The sequence below is a fragment of the Canis lupus genome, chromosome 1 (genome assembly GCF_011100685.1).
Source record: "Canis lupus familiaris isolate Mischka breed German Shepherd chromosome 1, alternate assembly UU_Cfam_GSD_1.0, whole genome shotgun sequence".
In the NCBI taxonomy this organism is placed as follows: Eukaryota; Metazoa; Chordata; class Mammalia; order Carnivora; family Canidae; genus Canis; species Canis lupus.
Window position 1 is genome coordinate 83,094,252 of NC_049222.1, and position 24,965 is coordinate 83,119,216.

General features: G+C 39.5%; 1 protein-coding gene across 3 annotated transcripts in view; it reads right to left on the minus strand.

Annotated features, from left to right (window-relative positions):
* PCSK5 (proprotein convertase subtilisin/kexin type 5) overlaps positions 1-24,965 on the minus strand; it is a 457,726-nt gene that overhangs the window by 356,940 nt on the left and 75,821 nt on the right. For all 3 annotated transcript variants that reach the window (XM_038527061.1, XM_038527060.1, XM_038527062.1), the window contains exon 3: positions 12,927-13,040. In XM_038527061.1, coding sequence (XP_038382989.1) covers positions 12,927-13,040 — 114 coding nt within the window. The remainder of the gene's footprint in view (positions 1-12,926; positions 13,041-24,965) is intronic.

Genomic DNA, 24,965 nt, shown 5'->3' on the forward strand with positions numbered 1-24,965 from the left:
CCAAGTGGAAGCCACGCCAGTGCCCCGCAGACCACCCACTGCCCTTAGACGCGGGGCCCTAGCTGAGGAGGCGGGCCAGCTGTCTCTTCTTTCAAGCTGTCTGGTGGGGGATTTGTATCAACAGCTGCCTTCGCTTGGGCGGGGAACATGCATGACAAGGGTGCCCACCCATGCCCCGAGACGTCTGTCGAGGTGGAAAGACTGCCTTCCTCCCTCCAGACTCACATTTGTTACTTTTGCTACCTAGTTCCTGCTCTCCCTCTAAGGCACTGTGTCCCAAGGGTGTTGGACAAGGCAGGGAAGACTCACTGGTCAGAAAACAAGAACAGAATAGGGGAGGAGGTAAGGCACGATGGACAAGGTGTGCACCCCCAAGAACTTTTCTCAGAACATCACAGCAAAAGCTCTCGTTGTTCCATTAGATTTGAACTAGGGGTTACGGACAGGTGACTTGTAATGAGCAGAAAGCTTGCTTGGAATGAGACCAACACTTGGAGGGATCAGAGCTACGTAGAGTGGTAGGAAGAACCAGGTCCCAGAGAGCCACTTTAGCTCCTGGATCAAGGGAGGCGGGCCAGGCTGCGGTCACACACGCCGATCAATTCCCTCTCTTCTATCACTTTTCCTTCTCCCACAGTCTGGACTGAATTTTCTGATAACTTACAATTCAAACAATCTCAAATGAAACATTTCATTCAAAATATATTTTCTTAGGACAAGTTAGAGAAACTTTTTTTTTTTTTTAACATGTATGTCCCTCTCTCACCAATTCACAAAGCATATTAGGATAATAAAGGCTCTGAGAAGTCCTGCAGAAAAGAAGTGTTTTTAAGTTTGTTCAAACCAGTATATCCCAAACCACTTGCCTTTGGAGATATCTATTTACAATCCTTAGAAGTTGTGTTCATCAGAACTAAATTTTGTAATGGCTGTGGAAATCACTCACTCTCCCGAAAAAGAAGTCCTATCATGTACCATCACTCAATTGCCATCACTTAGTTTCCACTTCCACATTAGAAATTTGAGATCTGGGCAATCAAATGAAAGATTATAACTCCATATCAAACAGCTTAAATATACTTGCAGGGGGCCACAGTACTCATGTGCATGCCTGTACTATGTTGTTAGCACAGAAAGTCAGTGATTGCTCAGCCTGCCTATAACTTGGCCAGGGAACGGAGCACACAGCTTTTTTCAGATTTGTATCCCCAGCAGGTTAACTTATGTCTGATACGTAGGAGGAGCTCCATAAACGTTGCGGAATGAATAAAATCATTACTAATTTACTTTTTTCTGTGGGAATTACTTTTCTTGTTGCTTTCCTTCATTTTCCCTTCTGTTACACATTGAATTAATGCTTTTATTGAACGGTCTGTGTTAACTCCTAGTTCTTAAGTCCTAGGAGGATAGAACTAATTCAATGCTCATTAGTGTGTACAACCAGTTTAAATGATTTGTTCATTGCACATTCCCTTTTTCTTGTCCAGATTGAATCAGGTTTGATCATTACGGATCTCTTTAATCTTTCATTTCCTTGGACAAACTTCTACAATTAGAAATGTTTCTAGTCCTGTTTTACTTCATCTTTCAAACTAATAAAGAATGCCAAGTTTAATATACTCTTTTCTAAAGTAGGCACATTAGGGGAAATAATTATATGCTATTGTGCATAGACCTAGGGAAGTTAATTTCATCCCTTCAAAATAGAATATTAATTCCCAGGCATCAGGTTGCTGGAACAGATGGTTTTGCTCCTCTCCATCTATTGCCTCTACAAGCTAGAGAAATATATGTCTTTGTAATATTTCCTGTTCTTCCACTGACAGCCCAGAATGTGAAATAAATTAAAACATGTTAATAAAAAAAAAAAAGAAAAACAACTATGATGGTAGAATAGATTTAAATCAGCAGGGAATTCGGTTGGCGTCACTGAGAACGGAATTGTCAGCATGGGAAAAGATACAGATGTGAGACTAATGAGAGTAAATAAACTGTAGAATAGCTTTCAAATTGGACGTATCTGTGTAAACTCCTGCTATATTTTATACATAATAATGCACATTTCCAACTCTGTTCACTACAAAGTCCTAAAATCTAATTCGACAATAGTGAGAATCTCAGCACTCCTATTATTGTCTCTAAACATCAAATTAAAAAAAAAAAAAGAGGGGTAGAAGGGGTCTTTGGAGAAATGGTTGATTCCGTCTGGAACAGGAAATACACATGAAGAGTATGGGACAGCTTGTTATACCACAGAAAAAGAATATTGGGGTCATGTCAAAAGGACCTAGGGGCTAACTTAAATGGGTTTTCACTGCAAGGAAGATATTTATAATGTCAATGAAATAAAATACATGAAATATATTTAAATCCACTCTTGGTAATGAAACAAACAAACAAACAAAAAAAACCTTGCTCATAGCTTTCAGTGAATGCTTCCGATAAATGAAAGAACTGTAGGAACTGTACGTCATGGTGGCAAATAATTGATGCGTAATCCCTTTATATCAAAACATTTCAGCCAAATAAATGAAGAAGGAATCCCAGAAAGAGAAGATCACTATTTTCTAAACCCTGATGGATCTACAAGATGGTAACCACTAAGATCACAAAGCAGATACTCTGTACCTGCTGATGGAGGCACATATAACAACTAGGTACTGAGCTATCTCATCCTCACCTTCTCAAAAATAAATTTGAACTTGAATCTGATTGAGCCTTTACCTCTTACTACCTATTGACTTAGTGGTAAATTAGGAACAAAACATGCTAAAGGACCCCATGAAAATGCAATCAGCAAGATCTAGACCACACCAAGCCCTAAGTAACCTAGATTCTTCAATCAAAAATTTTCAAAGGAGAAAAAAAATGGAGGTAAGCTGTAAAATAAAATTTAAAAGAAATACCAACCAATCACAAAGTACGAGCCTCATTTGGATCTTGACTCAAACAAATTACAAAGAAAAAATTTATGAGACAATAGGGAAAATCTGAAACAGATGGGGCATTTGACCATATAAAAAAATTATTAATTTTTTACAAGTAAAAAAGATATTATGATTGTATTGTGGAAAAAAAATGGCTCTCATCTTAGAGAGATACATACTGTAATATTCAGGGATGAAATGAAGTGTATGAATTGCTTGAAGATAATCAAATAGGAGGCAATAAATGAATGAATATTGACCTTGAGTTGATCGTTACCGAAGTGGGTGATAGGGACATGGGGTTCATTATGTTATTCTCTCTACTTTTGCTTTCAATTTCCAAACAGTTCCTGTAATGTTTGCAGTGAAAGCTGGTGAAATAGGGATCAGATGTGATCCTCAACCTGGAATTTCGACCTGGAATTTAGGAGTGCATAAAGCAACAGGGACATAAGTTTCTGATCAAGTATGAGGAAGTGTTTTTGAACTAAATTGTTCATTATGGGAAGAAAGGGCTATCTGAGGAGAGTATACTTCTGGTTAGTGAAAATTTACAAAGTGGGTATTGAACATGAGCTGAGGTTATTTTTCAGACTCATTCCAATTTGGTGGTCTAGGAGCTCCCACCTCCCCCATATCTTCTTAAAGACCACCTGACTCAGAGCACTAGTTGCCAAAACATTCACAGAACTGGTTTCCGTGTGCTTGTGTATGTAGTGTGCATGGATGCGAAGCAGAAGGGCCTGAGATTCAGTGTACAGGCATGAATGCAAAACGAGAGGAGGCATATAAAACACTTCAGCATATCAGGAATGATCTAAAAGCACATTTATGTAGTGCTGTTATGCTTAACTCACTACTGTGGAGACACTCAGTGAAGTTCTTTTAGTTCCTTGAAAAATGAAAATGGTTTCTCTATCACTAGGTAACAAACCCAAACATCAGGCCTTAAAACACTAATTTAACCCGGTTTCCGGAAACCATGCAAAGAGATCATTAAAAGAACTCAATCCTGTGCTACCTCGGCATGATTCTCTCTACTTCAGACATGCTAATTTAGTCTGTTTGGATCAGAACTTCCATCTCAGTAGGCTTTTTAGAAGGGTCAAAATTCGACTAACCAGGAAACTAAAAAAGATCCAAAAAAAAAAAACAAAAAAAAAAAGATACATTTCTTCCAAGTAGTCATTAAGGCTATCCTGTAAATTTTGTACTAAATACATGAATAGGCGTATCCAAACTGACTTTTTTCCCTAGCATAAAGATATTACTTATAAGGTTCTTCTCCTTTTAATCAAGGAAAGATTAATCAGTGAACACATTCTTTACTTTGTCCACACCGCCTCCCATCACAAAGAGCACCTCCACGTTATAACCAAACTTTGATTCTGACCTACGCGATTAAGTAATCAAATCCTCTTCCTGGAATTTCTAGTTCCAATCTACCTATCTCGCTGTGATTTGCCTTCATCTGTCGTGCAGGGAGTCTCTCAGCATGGACTATTTGCATATTGGATTATCCACTGCTAGCCTAGAATCCCATCCCTAGGCTGAGACCGTCTACCAAGGATTTTCTCACACTTGAGAAACTGGAAAAATCATATTGATGTGTGTGTGCATTCTATTTGAAGACAGTTATTACTTTCTCTTCCCCAGGCGGCTGGGGCGTCTCAATTCTTCTCATCCCTGCAATGCGAAGAATCATTTCTTTTACTTTACTGTAAAAGTCACGTTCACTGCTAACCAAGATCAAGGAAAAACAGCATTCCGGATGCCTCTGATAATTGTCACGTTTGAATTCTCAACGCAAGACATTTGAAGGCACATCGTCCTTTCGGAAGTGCCAGCTCAGTTCTATGAATTTGGAAAACGTCAGACGAAGACTGAACCACTGACTCTCTCTTCTCACTTTCAAACAACATTTACTGAGTACTTACTAAGAGAATCCTACTTATTGGCCGAGAGAGGAGTAAAATAAGCCAAAACTGCTTTCATCACTGGAACCAGCCCTCACGTGGGGTGAAAAGTAAATGAGAAGTGAGGAATTCAGAGAAACTGATAAAAAAAGAACTTGTCTTCAACATGTTAAGACAACCACAGATGAAGGGAGCTGAAGGGTCAGTTGCTACCCACTCTCCAACAGAAAATGAGGTACTAATGAAAGAAAAGGTTTGACTACAATCTTGATAAACACACCTTTGTTTCTATTCACAGACCCTTCATCAGGTGAGAGTGGGGCCCAAAGGACCTGACTACCCACGTACTTTTCTTCTTTGAAAAGAAGGCTGAGAAGATAAGTGACCAGTATGGAATAAGTTCTAGCTTGCTCAGGGAAATTCATAAAGACTGTAATAATTTGCACCTGGCAAGGTTGACTATTATCTGAAGTGATTTTTTTTTCAAGTGGATCATCTATTACTGGCACTTTGACTAGTTAATTATAGGTTACTTTCATATTCCTAACATACGGACTTCCACCATAGCTGGCATGTGGGGTAGCGAAATCACATGAAGTCCTCACAGTCATCATGATAATAAGCAAGCAAGAGAGTTCTGCTATGGCACTTCTGCAGACTACCATCAACTGATTTGGTCAAGTAAAAGAATCCAAATTTCTACCCATAAAATGTTCCACTGACTCTTCATTAAAGAAGGTACTGTGGCCAACTTATTGACCATCTTATCCTTGGTGTTGGGAGTATTTGAAATGCTGGGAAGAAAATAAATCTCTGCTAAATAGGAATGAATGAACGAATGAATGAATATTTGCCTGACAAAAACTTTGATTCAGCTGGATTTCCCAGTCTACAAAACAAATATGGACCATACTGGGGATTCAGTTTGCTTTTTGGGAGGGAATACTTCTGAGCATTTTTCTTTGGTGTTAATTTACTTGTTCAGTGAACACAAAGTTTTAATAAAACTTGAGCTATTCTTCAACTCAGCCACTTGTGTGTTTGGCCCCCCTAAATGCCCTTGGCTGGCATCTGGGAACTTGGATTTGGGTAGAGTTCTCACCATTCTGTCATCAAAATGTTTCATTATGCCTAAAGTGTTTAGCACAGACCATATTGTGTGCATAAATACCTTCAGGGAGCATGAAATTTGGGTACATGGGAGGCACTGAGTACCTATACAACCATCCCCAATAAAAACCCTGAACCCTGAGTCCCTAATGAGTTTCCTTGGTAGGCAACATCTCACACATGGTGTCACAATTTGCTGCTGGAGGAATTAAGTGCTTTCTGTATGACTCCACTGAAATAAGTCTTTTGGAAGCTTACGCTTAGTTTCCTCTGGACTTTGCTCCATGTGGCTTTTCTTTTTGCTGATTCTGTGTTGTACCCTCTCACTGCAATAAATTATAGCCATGAATGTGACTATATGCTGAATCATGTGAGCCTTCCTCATGAATCACGAAACCTGGGGTGGTCTTGGGGACCCCCAACACAGGGGACATAGCGAATCTGAGCTACCAATGAAACCAAAGCACGGTACATAACAGTTGGGAGCTCATGGGGTGGGTCTGAGGCGTAAATCAAGACATGAGCCCCTGGTGGTGTGTGGTCTCTCTTGACCCAGTATCCAGTTGAATTTGCAATGTGGAACTAGAGGACGTTCAAGCACGAATGAACTTAGGAAAATATATCCAGACCAGATTTTTCATTTTTTCAGATGGGCTAAAGTTGATCTAAAATACCTTTCTACAGGTCACAGAGCTAGTTAGAAGTAAATTTTTGTACACCAAAATCATGTCTAAGCCCCCATTAGTTCCTACCAGTCCATCATTTGTTGCTTGGCTGGAGTCTGTCCTTCCTCAGAAGACCTCCTGTTTGCATCAAGATGTGCCACATGGTTGCAGATTTGCACCATGTTGCATTTTCAATTAAGCCAGCTAAATGGGGTGTTTTAAAAGGATGATTTCCAAGCTGCCAGGACAATAATGCCACAAACTCCACCAAATTTTATTAGAGTCAAATGACAGTATAAATCATTAGGAAAATGTGTGCCAACCACAGAAACAGCAATGTCTCAAACTCTTGGAGTACTGAACACCATCCAGTTGGCTGAGAAAGAATCATGTGGCTTAAAATCATTTTTCACAATTACTATCCTAGCTAGTTCATAGTTTTTGGCAGATATGCCCCACATGCATAGCCGAACTCAGCTAATTTTCACTCTGATCGACAAATATAATTTTTCCCCTCAGAAAAGCCACCCAGAGAGCTTTCATGAAATCTTGAGGTAGTACATCAAAAAAGTGAGTCCATTTATTAGAGCCTGGCATGAAAAATGCATATTAAATAGGCCACCCTATATTCATCACAGAAAATTCTAGTGTGCTAAGACGACACATTCAGAATTCAGTCATACCTACTACTAAAGTCTGAGAGTCAAAGAGTAAGATTTCACAAGCCCTTCCTCACTTTTCCCTTTTGAACTGAGCTTGCCTTCCATCAGTCAGGAACCAAAAAATAATAATAATAATTAAGTTTTTTCCTATGGGCTTGTCTAAAATAATTGTTAGTTTTTCTTTTTTCCTCCCAAATTATTAGTTCTGTAAGTTAGACAAGAGATATCGTACAATGCTCCATCAAATTCTTTACACAATAAAACATTTACATGACAAAAAGGAACAAAAGACCTTTTCTATCAAATTTAATTTTTCATCCAATTTTCATTTCCAGGTGGTCTTCTAGAGACTGTTGGTCAAGAGCCGAGTGTCAAATTCGAGCCACGAATGGGTGTTTTATGATGATTTCAAATAATGTTAATCTGCTGCAAATTGAATACCCTCCCCACAAAGAGAAGCATCTGCCTACAAAGGGGATCTCCCTCATGTACTTCAAATTCTGCATCTGCTAACTCTGTAGGGGATAAAGGGATGCTATTAGGACAGAGCTCACAGGGGGCCAACAGTATAGGGTTCTATTCCTCAGTTTGGGCAGAGGTGGATAGGCGTCCATGGCATCCTTTACAATTTCTGTGTATCTGAAGTATTTTCCAATAACTTATTTAAATATTTAACCCCCTGAATTTGTTCGATTGGCATTTCCAGACTCTTGAAGAGGCACCTTCTAGAGCCTTGCTGTCTCTAGAGTCACACTGAATTTTCTTTGGTAGGATCAAAACGTTCCACTATACCAGCTGGGTACATTAAGACCATTTCTGCCATACTGAGTTCCTAAAGACTTGGCTAAATCTTCATGACCTTTCCTGTCAGATAACCTTTGCCTGTGGAGCATCTTGAAAGAATATATAAGCCAAGAGTATTTTCAATCAGTGCAAGCAAAGTAAAAATGTCTTCTCATGTCAAAGTTGCCAGTTTCCCAACTAGAAAATGTAAGAAAAAGGTAGAAGATCAAGAAAAACAAGTTAAGTTGACCAAGTGTGCTTTAAAGTGTCCCATAAGTTTAAAAACCCCTCCGTGCCCCAGCTGATGATGGGAAGACAAGAGCCAGCTGTATTCATAGAAACTCATGTTTGAGATGGCGTAGAGCAAAGAGGTCTCAAAGGGGTCTTGGGACCCTGACGACAGCATAGATTGGGAAACTGTCAGAAATGCAAATTCCCAGATCCAGGATGGGGGTGTGAGTGAGGTGGGCAGCAATCCCTCCAGATGATTCTGACCCCTAGCAGTGTGTGTACCATGGACATCAAGGTTGGAAGTCCAGCCTATGGGGTCAGAGTTGCCGGGTTTGAATACCAGCGCTTGTCCCTGGTAAGCAGGGTGACTTTGGACAAGTTACTTAATTTGTCCTTTCTTTAATTTCCTCATGTGTAAAATCACTATATTAATGGTCCTCAGCTCACTGGAACACTGGTGTTAAGATAATACATGTAGAAGTCTAGCAGCATGCTTGACACATACTAAGCATTCAACAAATGGGATTGATTATTTTGTCTACTGTGGAGATCATCACAGATTTCTTTTTATTCAGCTTACTCAACTATTTATTTGATGAGCATTTATTGAGTATTTACTATATACTAGACTCAGGGCACTAAGTAACACAGCATTCTTACCTAGCTGCCAAGCTTCTCCAACCTGAGTTAGCACCAATGAAATCCCACCACTCGAGCCACACTCTCGAAAACAAAGAATCGCTGATGGGGGAGCCCAAGCTTGGATAGGTTTTAAAAAGCTACTCAGGAGGTTTTAGCTTCTCCCAATGGAAGTAGCAGACCTGCAAGCAAGAATTACAGCCCAAAGCTCAAGGAGCAGAGGCTGGATGTACGTATATGATCCCAGAGAAACTTCTGGAAGGAGTCCTTTGCCCAGCAAGCTTTCATACTGAGCTTTGCCCAGTAAAGCTCCCCTGCTTTACTGACCTTCTTAGGAAGCACAAATCATGGCTTCCTCAAGCCTCAGGGCTTACCCCTTTGCCAGACAAAGAGTAGGTAGGGGAGAAGTCTGTTGATGCGACAAGAGGTGAGTGCTAGTTTTAGGATGGGGCCCTCCTGACTCCTGGAAGCCTGAACACAGTATTTCAGGACAGAGGAGTAATTATACAGCCATGGTCTCCTCCATAACCAACTCTTGTAGATGCAGATGCACATTTCCCTGGATAAACTGCCCACGCCCCAAGGCCAGACATAATGGTTTCACACACCAGTTTCCAAGGGGAGGAGCAACAGAGGCAAAGCTTTTAAATTAATTAAAAGAGACACTCAGGCACACTTCATGCCATTCTTTAATCTCCACTCTCCTGTGATAAATATAGAATGACAGGCCGGGGCCCAGGCTAATGAGTTGAAGGCAGGACCCTATGGAGGTTCGCCAAGCAGCCCTCAGAAACTGTAGCAGGGACTAGGCCTCAGAGAAAGGAAAAAGAAAATCAGTATGTTGCCTCAGCTGGGTCACTGATGTGTCACTAGAGTGCTCTGAAGAGTTCCCACTGGACATATGATCCCCCCCCTTCCTTGACTAGCAGCGGTTTAAACAACAGACAAAAGGAAACAGCATGTATTGCATTAAAAGGTCAGAGAGCAATAACAGTTAAGATTTATTAATGGTTTTCTAGTGTCAGAAAAGGCACTGTGCTAAAGGCTTCTCATGTGGTAATGCATTTAGTTGTGGGGACCAGCTTCCCAAAAAATCCTCATACCTCTTCGTGCACACACCCTCACCATACGGTCCCCTCACACACTAAATCAGAGCTGGCACATGGAACTGATAGGAAATTCTAGAAGAAACAGTCTGTGACTTGAGTTTAGATGATAAAAGCCATCACCACTTCTAACATGATCTCTTGCATCATATGCCCTGGGGGAAGCTAACATCATCTCAGGAGCCCTGTGGTGAGGCCAATAGCTAAGCCACTTGTGAATGAATCCTCCAGCTTCACCCAAGGCTTTGAGTCATCCAGCTCAAGTCCCAGACACCACAGAAAGGGAAGCCATCACTGCTGGGCCCTGTCTGAATGCCTGACCCAAGAACCCATGAGATAATTGTTTTGAAATTGATTTTCTGTGATTTGTTACACAGCAGTAGCTAACTCGTACACAAGAGCCAGATACTCTTATTTTATAGTTGAAGTGAGTTAAAGTGATTCACTCATGGCACAGTAAGTGAAGCAATGAGGATGTGCATCCAGGCTGGCAGATTTGAAGTACTAGTACTCATTCTATCATATTACTCCTGGCAGATATACATAAGGTGTGTAACGGACTTCCCATTGCTTTTGTTCAGGGAAAAGCAATTACTTCATAGGAAGCTTTGAAGCACTCTAGTTTTCCAAGATAATTTGTTCAGCTTCCATGGCACCCACCGTTCTGCTTGAATTTTAGCCATTTCTCTGTGGTTGGAAGTCCTTAGAGGGTTGAATAGAGGGTTTTTCCTATGATAGTGTTTGTAAATAGCAGAAGGGTGAGGTGAGGACAGGATGCCAGGTCAGTCCCATGGACTCCATTAACTTGCTTGGTTTGGCAGTCTCTACCACTTCCAGGCTGGGTGATTTTAGGCAAGTTGTCTAAATAACAGGAGCTATCGACTCCTCACTCTTAAAGCGACCGATACTCATACACACACTTTTGTTCACACTACATTATAAGCATACTCAAACTATTTGGCACCACTGCTTGGCACACAACAAGTGCTCCCTAAAAATGTTACCTATTTGAACTATCAAAGAGGTGTTGGAAAAAAACCAGCATTTTAAATGCCCAAACAAAAGCTCTTCCATCAACCTTTCATCATAGTGAAAGGGAATTTACAAAGAAACAGCCATGGTTCTTGGGGGTGAAGAGATCTCGCTCCACAGGCTGGCCAGTGTGCTAATGCTTTGGTCATGGTTTCTTCTAGAGCCTAGGCTGCCCTGCTGGAGTGACGAAAGGGTCAGGGAAAGCTGCCCTACATATCCACCATTCAGTGAGACAGGTGTAAGGCAAGGGGGGGGGGGTGTCTCCCTCTCCTTGGCCTTCTGAACAGAGGTGGCAAGGGATTTTGCTTCCACCCTATCTCTTAATCCCATTATACTTTTATCATTTTGTCAGCATGGACAAAGCCCCTTAGGTCCTCCCAACACTCATTCTAATGCCTTCCCATGTGATACACACTCTCCCTTGGTCTTGGAGCTTACCAGCTGTCAAGTATCTTACCGTTCCCTCAGGTGATTTCTACTCAAAGGCTATTTCGAGTTCCACCTCCATTTGAATTTAGCTTTATGGCTCTCTAGCTTGCATGCACACTCTCTCTCTTTCTCTCATTTGTTACATCTGAAAGAGTTCTCCATGCAAAATTCTTTTCAGGTCCAAAACGAGGGGTTTCCACAACCTTCCATTTCTGGGTAAGACTAAGAAAAGGGAAGTGGAGGAGAAGCCAGCCACTTCCACCCATCTCAAAATCAGCACAAATTTCTGGCACTGAAACGTGCTAGGTCAGGTTCTGCAGGGGACCCTACTCCTCATCCCGTGTAACAGGGGAGTATGATTAAAATATCAACAGCTGTACAACAAAGAGGCAAGGGAAGGATGCCATGCACAGTAAAGACAGAAGGCCCGGGACAGCCAAGGAAGGAAAGAGTGGACAGGTGAAGACCAGGGAGATTTGAAGCAGCGAGCCTGTCATGGGTCCCGAAGACTGGGGGAGTGACCGCCTAAGGCCATGGGGAAAGGCAGGAAGAGCGCCCCCAGGAGGAAGGAATGAAAGGCACGGAGGCAGGAAAGCATAAGATCGGTCCACACCATGCTATGGATGTGCAAGGAAGCCGGGACAGGATTGCAAAAAATACAACAGGTGAGGGGAAAACCCCCTGGCAATAGTGAGCAATAGAGACTTTCAAAGAAGATTAAAGTGTCTTTGTAGATTACAGAGCAAACTGGAGACACGAGGATTTCATGAAGAAAAGTAACCGAGTTCTCAGTGATCACCACCGCAAAACTCGGGGACTGGAGAAATAGTTTCCAAGGAGGCAATGCCAAGGGAAGAGGTGGACTGCTCTTCCCAACACTTAAGGCAGTTCCCCTCACTGCAAGTTTTTGCTTGAACCACCAAACGAGCTACAAGGCACACCCTCTCCAACTAGTTTTGTCCTTGGTTTAAAAAATTATTTTCCCTAGTTTTTAAAAATGATTACAAGTAAGCAGGCACGTATGAAGTGACCAGCAGGGTCATTTCAATGATTTCCAAGAGCCAGGATCCATTACCCAGACGGGTTTCAAGGTGGAAGCAATGCATATCAGAGAGGAACGGGATTACTGATAGGTCTAAGGGTGTCCGTCTGGGCCTCGGTATATTTTTCTATCCTCTGGCTCAGATTTAGAAGGCTACCCAGAGTAAACTCCCAAATGGAAATTCTGTAAGTCCCAAATCCCTTCTCTTTCTCCTTAGAACCAAAGAGCAAAGTTCCAAAAAGATCCAGAAAACATCATGTGCCTTCAACCAATCTCACATGGCGAGTCATGAAACAGAAGAATGTCTCTGGCCCTTGCTTCTCTGTCCTCCCAGACCCCAAGGACATCCCCTGCACAACACGGCCCCAGGTCAGGCCTCCTCACCATATACCACATGCTTGGCCACTTGGGATCGTTGAAGTAAGTCGGCTGGGCACGACTGAAGTCATAATCCCTCTTTGTCCGTTTTTTTACCACTTGCTGTTGGATCCACTCCACCTGCCAAGAAGAAGGACATTTGTTGAGTGCTCAAAGTCCCACCAGGGTTAGCACAACATCAATGACAGTCTGTGCGGCATGTCCCATCCTGAGCCGACTCTGTGCAACTCACAGACTTCATGCAGGTAACTTGATTCTGATTCCAGGGGCTCAGAGTCTCTAGAATCCTAGTTCTCCTTTATTTTCATGGCATATGGGTTTGTTAGTCTTAAATGACACGTCATCTCTATCTCTTAACAACATGCTACCTTTTAGCTTCTTCGGAAAGCATATTTTACTCACAAATTTATTGCAAATTGATAAGAGTTAATTTTTATACTAATTTTTTTCACCCTGACCTCATATTAAGGGTCAGCAAACCTTTTTATAAAGATCCAGACAATATCTTTTTTTTTCTTTTCTTTTTTTTTTTTTTTTAAGAAATGGCTTTTTACCACATAGTATGATGGAAACAGCAATATTTGGGGAATCAGAAAACCAAAGCCCTAGACCTGCCTCTGGTACAAAATTGGAGAAATCACTCAATTTCCTGAGCCAAATGCTCCATGCCAGTTCAAATTCAAACCTACCGCCCTTGAAGAAGTCTGAATATTTAGCCACCACTTGTGCTTAAACAAAGCAACCGAGAACTTCTGAGTTTAATACAGAATTGTAACCTGTTAAGGCTCCATATGGGTTTTTTTTTTTTAAAGAGGTCATAACAGCAACATAAAACTAAGCATGTTCTATTTTGAATGCTGCATCTGACATGCAGTATCAGCCCCAGTGTCATTCTATAATTTGTTCCTAAGTAAGTTCTTCTCTGTTAGATCTCTCCTGCTAATTTAGCCACAATACTCTAAAATGTTCTGTTCTACCATTTACCCCTACTCTTCACAAAGAGATTAAAAATTGAGGGGAAGGAGACTTTGTAGTCCACTAGAGATTCCATATTCATCCATTCAATAAAGATCTCAAAATCACTTTTGCCTACTGATTAACAGGCTCAAAAATGCACAGCCATAAACAAGGCACTAAGGCCAAAAGCCAAACTAATAAATTTCCCTGATTCACCTATCAGGAAATATACTCAACAAGATTATTGATATGCAAGATGAATTTAAATAGTGAATTCCAGGTTACAGCACTAACAAGGCAGACAGAATTACATAGCTTCCTAAACAAATATAAAAGCCATTTATGATTAGGATCACAGCTAAGCATCATACATGTGCTGACAGGTATTTTAGGCAAAATTATTAGTACAGAAAAAAAGCCAAATAAACGAAAAATAATATTCTAGAAAATGAAAGGTGTTCCTGCTCCTGTTTTATTTAACATAGACTAAGTGACCCTTTGGCACTGAGTCATTCTACACCCTCCCATCCCCAACACACGTAACTGTGCATACTGGATAGGAGGGACTGTGTGTCTTTCTTTGAACTACAGGACAATGGTTGTCAGGAAGCTAAGAGGGATCTTGTGTTTTCTTTGACTCGAGCGACTGCTCTTTAGAAATCACATCGAAACTAATGTGGCATTAAAATGCATGTAAAATTTCTTTTAATGAAGAGGGTAATTTTTAAGGGACTGTTTCTAAAAATAAAGGGGAAAATCAATTTCCTTCTCAATCAAAATGGAGCAGCAAGCATGGGCACGCATGTACTTTTTTCTATTTCCAGGAAACGTTTTAATCTCTTCATTTCAAATAATATTGCTAAGGAATGAGTTTCATTCACCCACTTATTCATTCAATAAGCATTAAGTGTCTATTCTGTACCAGACACTGTGCTGGCAATATAAAGATGAGTTAAAAAAGTCTTTGGCTTTGAAGGACTTACATTTTACCAGAAATATTTAGCATGTATTTCACAATTATCCACTTAGTAAAGATGCAGTTATCTCCATTAATGGCATCTATCACTCTATTAATTAGAGTATCTGCGAACATTCTGACTATGTAGATTATATTTGCAAGTACGATTAAACCAGTACCTATTCACACGCTTGGTAAAAAAGAAGGCTGCAGATCTGTTTAGATGGAACTCTTTCCAAACTAATCCTATATTGGCAGTGGCTTTTTCCCCGAACAGAGCCTCCAATCAATTGTGAATTGCCACCTAGATGTGTACATAAACTGGAAAGTGTCAAATCCCCCAGTGTGGTCTCAAACAGATTGCTGGAGATCAGACCAAGTCTATACTGGGAGGGGAGCATATCATTGTTTCTACAACACCACTCTAAGTACACACTTCCCATAAGCGTGCGCACACACGTATACACAAATGTGGGATAAGTATGTGAGAAAACCAAGTGACAGCCATTTTCCTAGATGAACTACAGGTACTAAAATAGAACAAAACATCCTACCAAACAGCATCTCTTCTATAATTTTACCAAACACAAGTGCTGGGCTTGGTGGCTAGAAGGTGGCACTGAAGTTGGCCTCTAGATTTGGCTACAAGTCATTCTATCCAATCACAGGGCTGAAATATTCAAGAAAAGTACATTGTGTTTTGTTTTGTTTTGTTTTGTTTTTAGCGTCAGGTATCATGTATTTTGTCTTGGTGCTTTAGGAGTATGAGTACAGAGCCCTACATTTTTTGGAAAGTGGGAAAATCACCTCTTGGATCGGAAGATTTCTATGACTGGAAAGACTATATATATATTTTTTTAAACCATTATCCATATGTCTGTCCTTGAGCCCTTTGAGAAAAAGCTCGGAGGTAATGCATTATACAGATTTCACTTTTTGCCAAGAAGCCGCAATGCATAGAAAAGATGCTTAGAAATTCATTTTCAAAAAACTAGTCAGCCCAGGACAATAAAAGGAAAACTGTGTGCTTTCCTTCACTGGTTTAAATTCTGAAGGTTCTATTTCTTATATATTAAGGAACTACAGTTAATCCAGACTCTAAAAACCACAGGACCTTTGAAGCTTCAGTGTAGACTTCATTAACTTCAACAAATGTGTGCTGTATAGCTTTAAGGACACTCCCCTTTACCAATACAGCTCTCCTCCCTATATGGTCCGAGTGAACAGTGGGCAACCCCCTTGCCAGAATCTTTTTCTAAAGATGTTCTCTTTCATCAAATTCCACGTGTCAAGCAAAGCACATTACATGAAAATTCTGTGAAGCCTACCCCCCCCAGACAATCACAGCTGAACTCATCTCTCATTATTTTGCAATTTAAAAACTTTCTGAAATAGGATAAAAAAGAAGTTATATGAATACACATTATATAACTTATTATATAAATAAACTTGGAAAACAAATTACAATAGCACAAGAAAGACAAATACTACGTGGCATCACTTATATGCAGACTCTTAGGAAAAAAAGTCAGACTTGTAGAAACAGGAGAAAAGTGGTTGTCAGAGGTTGAGGGGTGGCAGAAATCGAGACAGGTTGGTAAAAGGGTACACATTCAACTGGAAAATGAGTAACATCTCAGGATCTAACATAATGGTGATGACAGTTGATAACACTGTATCATATAATTGAAATCTGCTTAGAAAGTAGAACATAAATGTTCTTGCCAAAAAAATGTATATATGTGTATATACACATATACACATATATACACACATATATCGTAATGAATGTTAAATATATATATAATAATCACTACAACATACACTTTAAACATCTTACAATTTTCTATGTTGATTATGCCTCAATAAAGCTGAAATTTAAAAAAATTAAGGTGTCACTTTAAAAATATATCTTGCAGTGGGGAGGAACTAGCCTTTTAGACATTAAAATATATTAAAACTAATGATTAAAACATATACTGGTAGCAAATGTCAACAGATTTCAATGGAATAGAATGGAAAGTCAAGAAATTGACCCCAAATATAGTATATGATAAGGGTGCTACCTTAAATCATGTGGGGAAAACAGATTACTTCATAAGTGATGGTAAAACAACAACCAACTGGGGAAAAATAAAATTGAAATCATGCTAACATCTTACATCAGGACCAATTCCAAATGAATGATATTTAAATGTAAAAGTAAACAAAACCATAAAAGTACCCTGAGAAATATGGGAGATTTAAAAAAATATCTTAGAATGGGAGATGCTTATCCAAGTATAATGCAAATTGAAAAAGTGATTTAGAAAAAGTGATACATTTTACAACATAAAAAAATAAATTTGGCATGGCAAAAAAAAAAAAAAAGCTTCAAAAGCAAGGCAGATGACAAACGGGAAATGTTTCCAGCTCCTATAACAGACAAAAGGCAATTCCCTAATATATAAAGAGTTTCTACAGTCAGTAAGAGAAAAATTCAGTAGGAACACAGGCAAAGGATAGGAGTACAGTAATCTCTGAAAAGATAGTTTCTTAAATGTATAAAAATATGCCTAACCTCATGCAGATAAAGACAAAAGTAAATGAAAACCACAGTAAGATACCACTTTTCCACCTTTCAGATACAAACAATATGAGATAACATCCTATTAGTAAGGGCATGATACAACAATCATTCTTATATAATGATAATGAGAATATACAGCTGTCCAGCTCTACGGAACATAATTAGACAATATCTACAAAAATTTTACAAGAAGTCATGCTACTTTTAGGAACTTAACCCACATATTTATTCATACATGTAAACATGCAAGGCTATTCACCAAATCACTGTTCATAATAACTGCAAGCTGTAGACAACCTGAATATATACTGATAGGGATTAATAATGACATATCAATACAATGGAGTACAACGCAACCATACATGAGAATGTGACTAAGTTATGTACTGAGAACAGTCTCCATGCTACAGCTTGAAATGAAATGAAAGACATAGTCTATAAAGAAAACTATCATCTTTGCATTTCTCTGAAGTGATTACACACTTGATATAGGGGATACAGACACAGGAGAGAAATCTTTAGCATATGCCTTTTCATACTGTGTTACTTTTGAATTACATGAATATATCACTTATACAAACAATTTATAATTTAACTTAATATGTTCCATTGGTTGAGTACTATCATATAATCCAATGATCTAAAATGTGACCAAATGCGCATACTACATGTTTTTAAAGAAATGAGAAAAATAGTATATAAAAAGCATTTTAGATGGCTTTGTATAATGTCTTAACATGGTGAGTATTGAGAAAAATGTGGATAAATAACAAAAAGAAGTGGCTGGAATGTGGAGAAATCAGTTATAATGTTAGATTTGCCACCAGTTACCTACGTGACCTTGCAAAATCTTCGTGGACTTTTTTATCTGTAATGTGAGAGAAAACAGACAAAATATGTCCTCTAGTCTCCTTCTAGCTTTGCATTTTTATCTATATATTCTATTCTCTGATTTGACTGGGAATACAAAGTTTGTGCTAAATACAACAGAGGTACTTAGGTGCTCCAGTTGATAAATGATCTCAAGTCATTCCATGAAGATGTGAGATTAATATTTAAGAAAGGAGTATAGTAAATTTTAGTATTGCTTTCATGATCTTATGAGGCAGTTGCCAGGAAATAAAATATGTAGAATTCCATATTTTGTATCTTTGAGTAACCACTGACAAAACTGAGGGGAAAAAAGAGCATGTACAGATTTCTCCCCTCCATTTTCTTCTCAGACTTTGAAAAAAAAAAAACAAACACACACACAGAGCTGCCTTGATTAAAATATATCTATATCAGTTAGGTGCATAATGGCTGTACACTTGTTCAGAAGAGAAGGGTCAACTAAGACAACTTACCACTGACAAGCCACTCCCAAACCCTAAAATCTGAACCCAACATATCCAAAAGTTTTCTAAAACTGATCCAGAAATCAGTTAACCAGTGAAAGAATCAAAAGAATCTAGCAAAAGTAGGCATTTAAAGGAGGGTATTATGGTCTTTAAACCTTTCTCCAGCTACTAACTAACTGGCAATTAGTGAGTTACTCAATATTGACATTGGTATTTCATTTGACTCATACTTTGAAAAGTAAAACAAATAAAAAAACCAATTGTTTGGAGTTTCCTAATTTCAGACAGCTACTTGTGAATAAAATAAGCATTACTGTTTATTTGATAGAGAGGATTTTATTGATGATGTGCTTGAGATAGGCATTTTGAATCCTATTTAATGGCTGCCAATCTCAGAGGCTTGTATTAGAGAATCATCTATCCAGGAATACGAGGAACCACACTGAGGTTTGGAAGGTCAGTGAGAAGAAAAGTTGTGAAATAAATACTGCATGTACATTCAGAACTGTGTGATCGAAGACCATACAGGCCAAAGTGAAAAACTTTAACTCTTGTAACATTTCTTAATTTGTTGGCTTTCTCCAACAGAACCAAACTTTAGAAGTACGTCATCAATTTCACCTCCTTCTTTGTTCAGTGGAAAACTCATAGCATTATTGGTCTAACTGCATTACTCACTTCCAGAGAATTCGAGTCCTGTTCCACCCCTTAAATGGTTCCACTAATATCTGCAGGCTTCTAAACATTTAATTTCCTAATTTGTTCCCAGTTTTTCTTTCTCCCTACTTCTGGTAAGATGACGTGTGAAAGGAAAATATAAATGTTGCAACCAATTAAGACAGTAAAATTTACTCCCCACACTGAAGGAAGACCCTTTTTGTGTCTATTCATTCCAAAAATATCATATAAAATATCTACTATGCAGCGGGCACTGTTCTGGATGCTATAGGATGGCCTTGAACAAAATAGAAAATTTCCCACCTTCCAGCAGTTTCCATTCCAGTGAAAGGTAGACTATAAGCAGCATGTAAATGAATAAAAGATTATATAACAGACTTTCATAGCACAAAAAGCAAATAACACAAGGTGATAGAGATTGCGAAGGAGGGGGCTATTCTAGGTAAGGTGGCCCAGACAGGCCACTTTAATAGAATTCTGAATAATAAGGACCCAGCCCTATACATGCCCCCAAAATAAATATTAGAGGCAACGTGAGTCCTTAATGCAAAAGCCCTGGAATGACCAGATGTCTGTATTTTTGTCTACAGCTCAACCAAAGGCCACAGAGGCCTATGGTGATCCCTCAAGGCCTGGGGAGGGTATACCAGTAGTGCATTGCGCCCTCCAGTGGAGAGAGAAAGAAAAAGATTCTCACGAATCATGGAAACCGATCCCCAGACATCTGGTCAACTAGTTCTGGGCTCCTGGATACTGAAAATATGATCTAGAAGTGGACACAGTTTTAGGTGGGCATGTCCCCAAAGCCCCACCAACTCCTTGGCTGATGGAAGCAAACTCAGCTGAAAGAAGGCTAAACGAGGTCCTCAGCAAGGTACCATTATCTAGGACTGGTACTCCTGAGATGCTCGTCACTATAAACTGGTTCAGTGAGGGGCTTTGAGGCAGATTCTGACCTTTCAGTTGTATAGTAAAAATCACAAGTTCAATGTCATCTAAACAGCAGAGAAACAAATGATTTCTAGGACAGTGTCCCCAGTACAAAGCATTCAAGCACAAGGTAAGGATAGGGACCTAAATTGTTAATTTAGTGTAGCAGCAGGTTTAGAGCATTATACTCGGTATCAGAAGTCATAGTTACTAAACTCCCCATTTCAGACATCATCACTGACCACCTCTGCAACTCCAAGTAAAAGGACATAGTATCTGTTGTTGGACAAATCTTGCAAAAACAATTTAATATTTAAGCAGGCACATTTTTTTAATAAATTTTTTATTGGTGTTCAATTTGCCAACATACAGAATAACACCCAGTGCTCACCCCATCAAGTGCCCCCCTCAGTGCCCGTCACCCATTCACCCCCACCCCTGCCCTTCTCCCCTTCCACCACCCCTAGTTCGTTTCCCAGAGTTAGGAGTCTTCATGTTCTGTCTCCCTTTCTGATATTTCCTACCCATTTCTTCTCCCTTCCCTTCTATTCCCTTTCACTATTATTTATATTCCCCAAATGAATGAGACCATATAATGTTTGTCCTTCTCTGATTGACTTATTTCACTCAGCATAATACCCTCCAGTTCCATCCACGTTGAAGCAAATGGTGGGTATTTGTCGTTTCTAATGGCTGAGTACTATTCCACTGTATACATAAACCACATCTTCTTTATCCATTCATCTTTCGATGGACACCGAGGCTCCTTCCACAGTTTGGCTATTGTGGACATTGTCGGGGTGCAGGTGTCCCAGCGTTTCATTGCATCTGCATCTTTGGGGTAAATCCCAGCAGCGCAATTGCTGGGTCGTAGGGCAGGTCTACTTTTAACTCTTTGAGGAACCTCCACACAGTTTTCCAGAGTGGCAAGCAGGCACATTTTTAAAAGTATTTCTGGGGATATATGCAGAAATATCTAGTGTGTGTTCTTTTATACTATGCCACTGATAGGCCGAGCAGAGTAGGGAGATGGGAAAACATGCCACCTGAGTTGTTGGTAGACCACCAATCACTAGCCTGGCCACTCTGAGCAAATCACATAAATCCCCGCATTCTACATTTTCATATGTAAAATGTTGTAAGATTGTTGCGAGACACAAAACGTATTATGTTACACAAATGGAGGCTCTGCAGGACTTAGTACTTTGTATTCTGATTGCAGGTTTCCCCTCACTTCCTCATAAGAAAGAAGCTACTAGGTCTGAGTATTCCTAGTACCAAGGGCAATGGTTAGCACTGGCCCTCCAGAAATAATCAGAGATGGATGGACAGTATTTTTGTGCTGCATTGATACATTTTTTAGTAGGCATATCTAAATTTTCTAGTTATTAAAAAAGTAGCAGGCAATTTTAAACTGGAAAGAATACCAAGAAAGGGTATCTGCTTAATCTTACCAAGTATATTAGGATATTTTGTTTTCCAACAACAGAAAGATGTTAGCATGAGGACGATTATGCTACCAGCAATGAAAAGGAAGTTACGGTATTAATGTAGGATGTGTTCTTTCTATATATAACTCTATATATTTTTAATGTAGCATGGAACCTTTCTCGGTTTGACAACCACCCCCGCTTCCAACTTGGAACTTATTGCTCTATAGATTTTGATCTTTAGAGATGGGATCATTTCCCTCACCTCCCTAGCCTAAATTTCAGAAGCAACAAAACACAGTGTCCACAATTAAAACGAATAAACACTGAAGAATTAAGTAGTTGACACATGCTGAGAACCTGGAATAATACTGCAGACACCAGTAGTCATTCTATAACTTGCAAGAGCCAAAAATTAAATGAAGTCGATGGATCCCGCAGTGCCAGTGATACTTTGTCCCCGTGACAGAGTGTTTCCCACATTTTAGTGGTCACGGACTAGTCCATAATCAGAACACAGAGCAGACAAAGTGTGATCTTACAAGCAATTATGGGAGCGCCTGGGTGGCTCAGTTGGTTAAGAATTTGACTCTTGATTTCGGCTCAGGTCATAATCTCAGGGTCATGAGATCAAGCCCCGAGTTGGGCTCCACACTCAACAGGGAGTCTGCTTGAGATTCTCTCTCTCCCTCTCTGCCCCCCACCCCGCTTGTGCTCGTGCTCTCTCTCTTTCTCTCAAATAGATAAAATCTTTAAAATCACTTATGGAAGGAGAAATAGAAAGATCAAGGTAATGACTAGAAATCAACTCAAAGATAAGTGAAAAAAAGATGCCAAATTGATGAGAAAATGTTAGGACATATTACTTAAAAGAAAGTTTATTTTTAAACATTTATATTTAAGGCTTTGCCCATCCTGGCCACTAGCAATAAATAATACCCAACAGCAACAGTTTCTTCTCAACTTTTAATGACAATATATTGTTTTACCTTTATCTTTCTTGGAAAGCTGATCTCCGAAGATTTCAGGCTCATTTCCCCCATGGATGTGTCACTCTTTAAACATTCTTAGAATCTCTTGAAGGCAAATACTTACATTTGTCTCAAATATAATGCATTTGTTTCTTGAAACAAGTTTAATTTGTCCTCTCAAAGAAAAAAAAAAGCCTCCTATTCCTAGTCATGCCAAAATGCTTTCCAAAGGGTAAAACAATTTAATTTGTTAAAAAAAAAAAGGTATGTGCGCGTGCATGCACACATGCACACAGATAGACCCACCACCACATGGAAAAGCTGGTGACGTGAATCCATTAGAATACTTGTTAAATGGCAAGATTATACCAAAAGAATCTTGCATATTCTAACTTGAATTTCAATTTCTTCTATTTTCAACTTTAGGACAATTCACTTAAGCAATGAGAGGAAATTTGAAAACAATTTTGATTGCTTAAAAGTATTAAAAGGAAATAGAATTCTAAAGTATCTAAAATTAATCCTACTCTTTTGAATACCACCGGGGGTTAAATTCACACTTTTGATTAAATGCAATCTTAATTCAGGGATTAAGCTGGGACAGCACATAATTCCCTCCAGCTTCACTCTGGGATCAAGATTATCACTGCACTAAAAATACAGTGGCATGACTTCATTCTATATGTATTTGTTTTTTGATAATCATCCTCTAAGCAATTTGAAAGCCAAGGCAATGGAATAAAACCTATTCAACGTGTCAAGTAAGTTACATCTCATTCTGCCTTTAATACAGCTGAAGTTGGAGACATCTCAAAGAGTGACGATTTTACCTTAAAACCAAGTATTAATCCCTTGACAGATTCTGGTTTTCTTTGACCAATCCTGCAACTCTATTTTCCAGTCATTCACGATATTCCCAGACCCGCATTTGCAGAGACTGGGTGCCCCTGCCTATCAAGTGAATACAAAGACGAGCATTATTTTGTACAGAGTGGAGAAATTGTTCAATTCAGCTGAGATTAATATAAAAAGAGGCAAATGCTGGCAAAGGAATGGGAGTCATTTTCATTATTTCTCCAAGCAGAGGACATGGGGGTGATCTGCTAAATCTCAAAACTATGTCAGCATCTTGCTTCTTCATTCCATGGCTCACAATGATCATGAAAGTTCTATTCACATGGGGAGAAATACTCTTCCCTAGTGACTATTTCAGCTCCACTGCACAGACTGTCTTAGTCTCCTAGCTATTTAAATATAAATAACAATGGCATTTGTTTCTAAATTCCCATGGACCCTACTGCTACAATTTTGATCACGGTGGAAAGATCTGAGTGGGGGGTGGGAGAGTGAGTCCCTAACTTCACAACTGGGTACCTGAAGTTATCATTTCATCCATTTAATTCTTTTTTTCAGTGTGAAGCATGCTCAATATTCTGGTAGCTTCAGATTTTTAATCTTTCTCTTTAAATCTCTTCATTGTCAAGATTTCAAATCTTAAAAATCAAGAAAGTACCAATGGTTATGTTGGTGAGCTCTAGCTATGAATCAAACAGGCGGCTGGATTAAAAGTCAATGTCTTTTCTTCCTCCTGCTGCTAGAAGATAAATATGCCATTTTAGGGGCAAATGCACCAAGTGTGCATAAATGCTCCATGTTCTCTTGAGGTTAATCCACATTTTTAAAACCTGAAACGAGCTGAAAAATCTGTAAGTAATATGAAGTCACCAGTGGTGAGAAGCCTGGATGAAGACCCCCATGGTGGGCTCCCCAAGCAGCAGAGAGAAATGAGAAAGGTCTTTGGAGTGGGTCACTGACTTGGGTTTCTATTATATTCCTTTTTTTTTTTTTTTCCTTTTTTTTTTTTTTCCGGAACTCTAATCTTATACTTGGCAGGGAGGGCAGGGGTGTTTTGCAACGAAAACACTGGAATTGTGGCAGCTCTTAAACACCATCATCACCCTCTGAAATATTCAGCAAACAGCTACTTTGGTCAGGGTGGGGGAGAAGCATGCTTTTGAGCCTCAGGGAAAAATACTGTCCAAAATCCTCGGGCCAAACGGGAAAGAAATTGGCATATTCCCACCTAGATCCAGTCGCCTGAAGCCAACCAAACGCTTTCTCAATTTCAGGGCTGTTCCCTCACCTCTGAAACCACTGATGAGACTTCCAGCAAGGTGGTACTGGACAAAACCCGCAGGTCAGAGCGCATTAA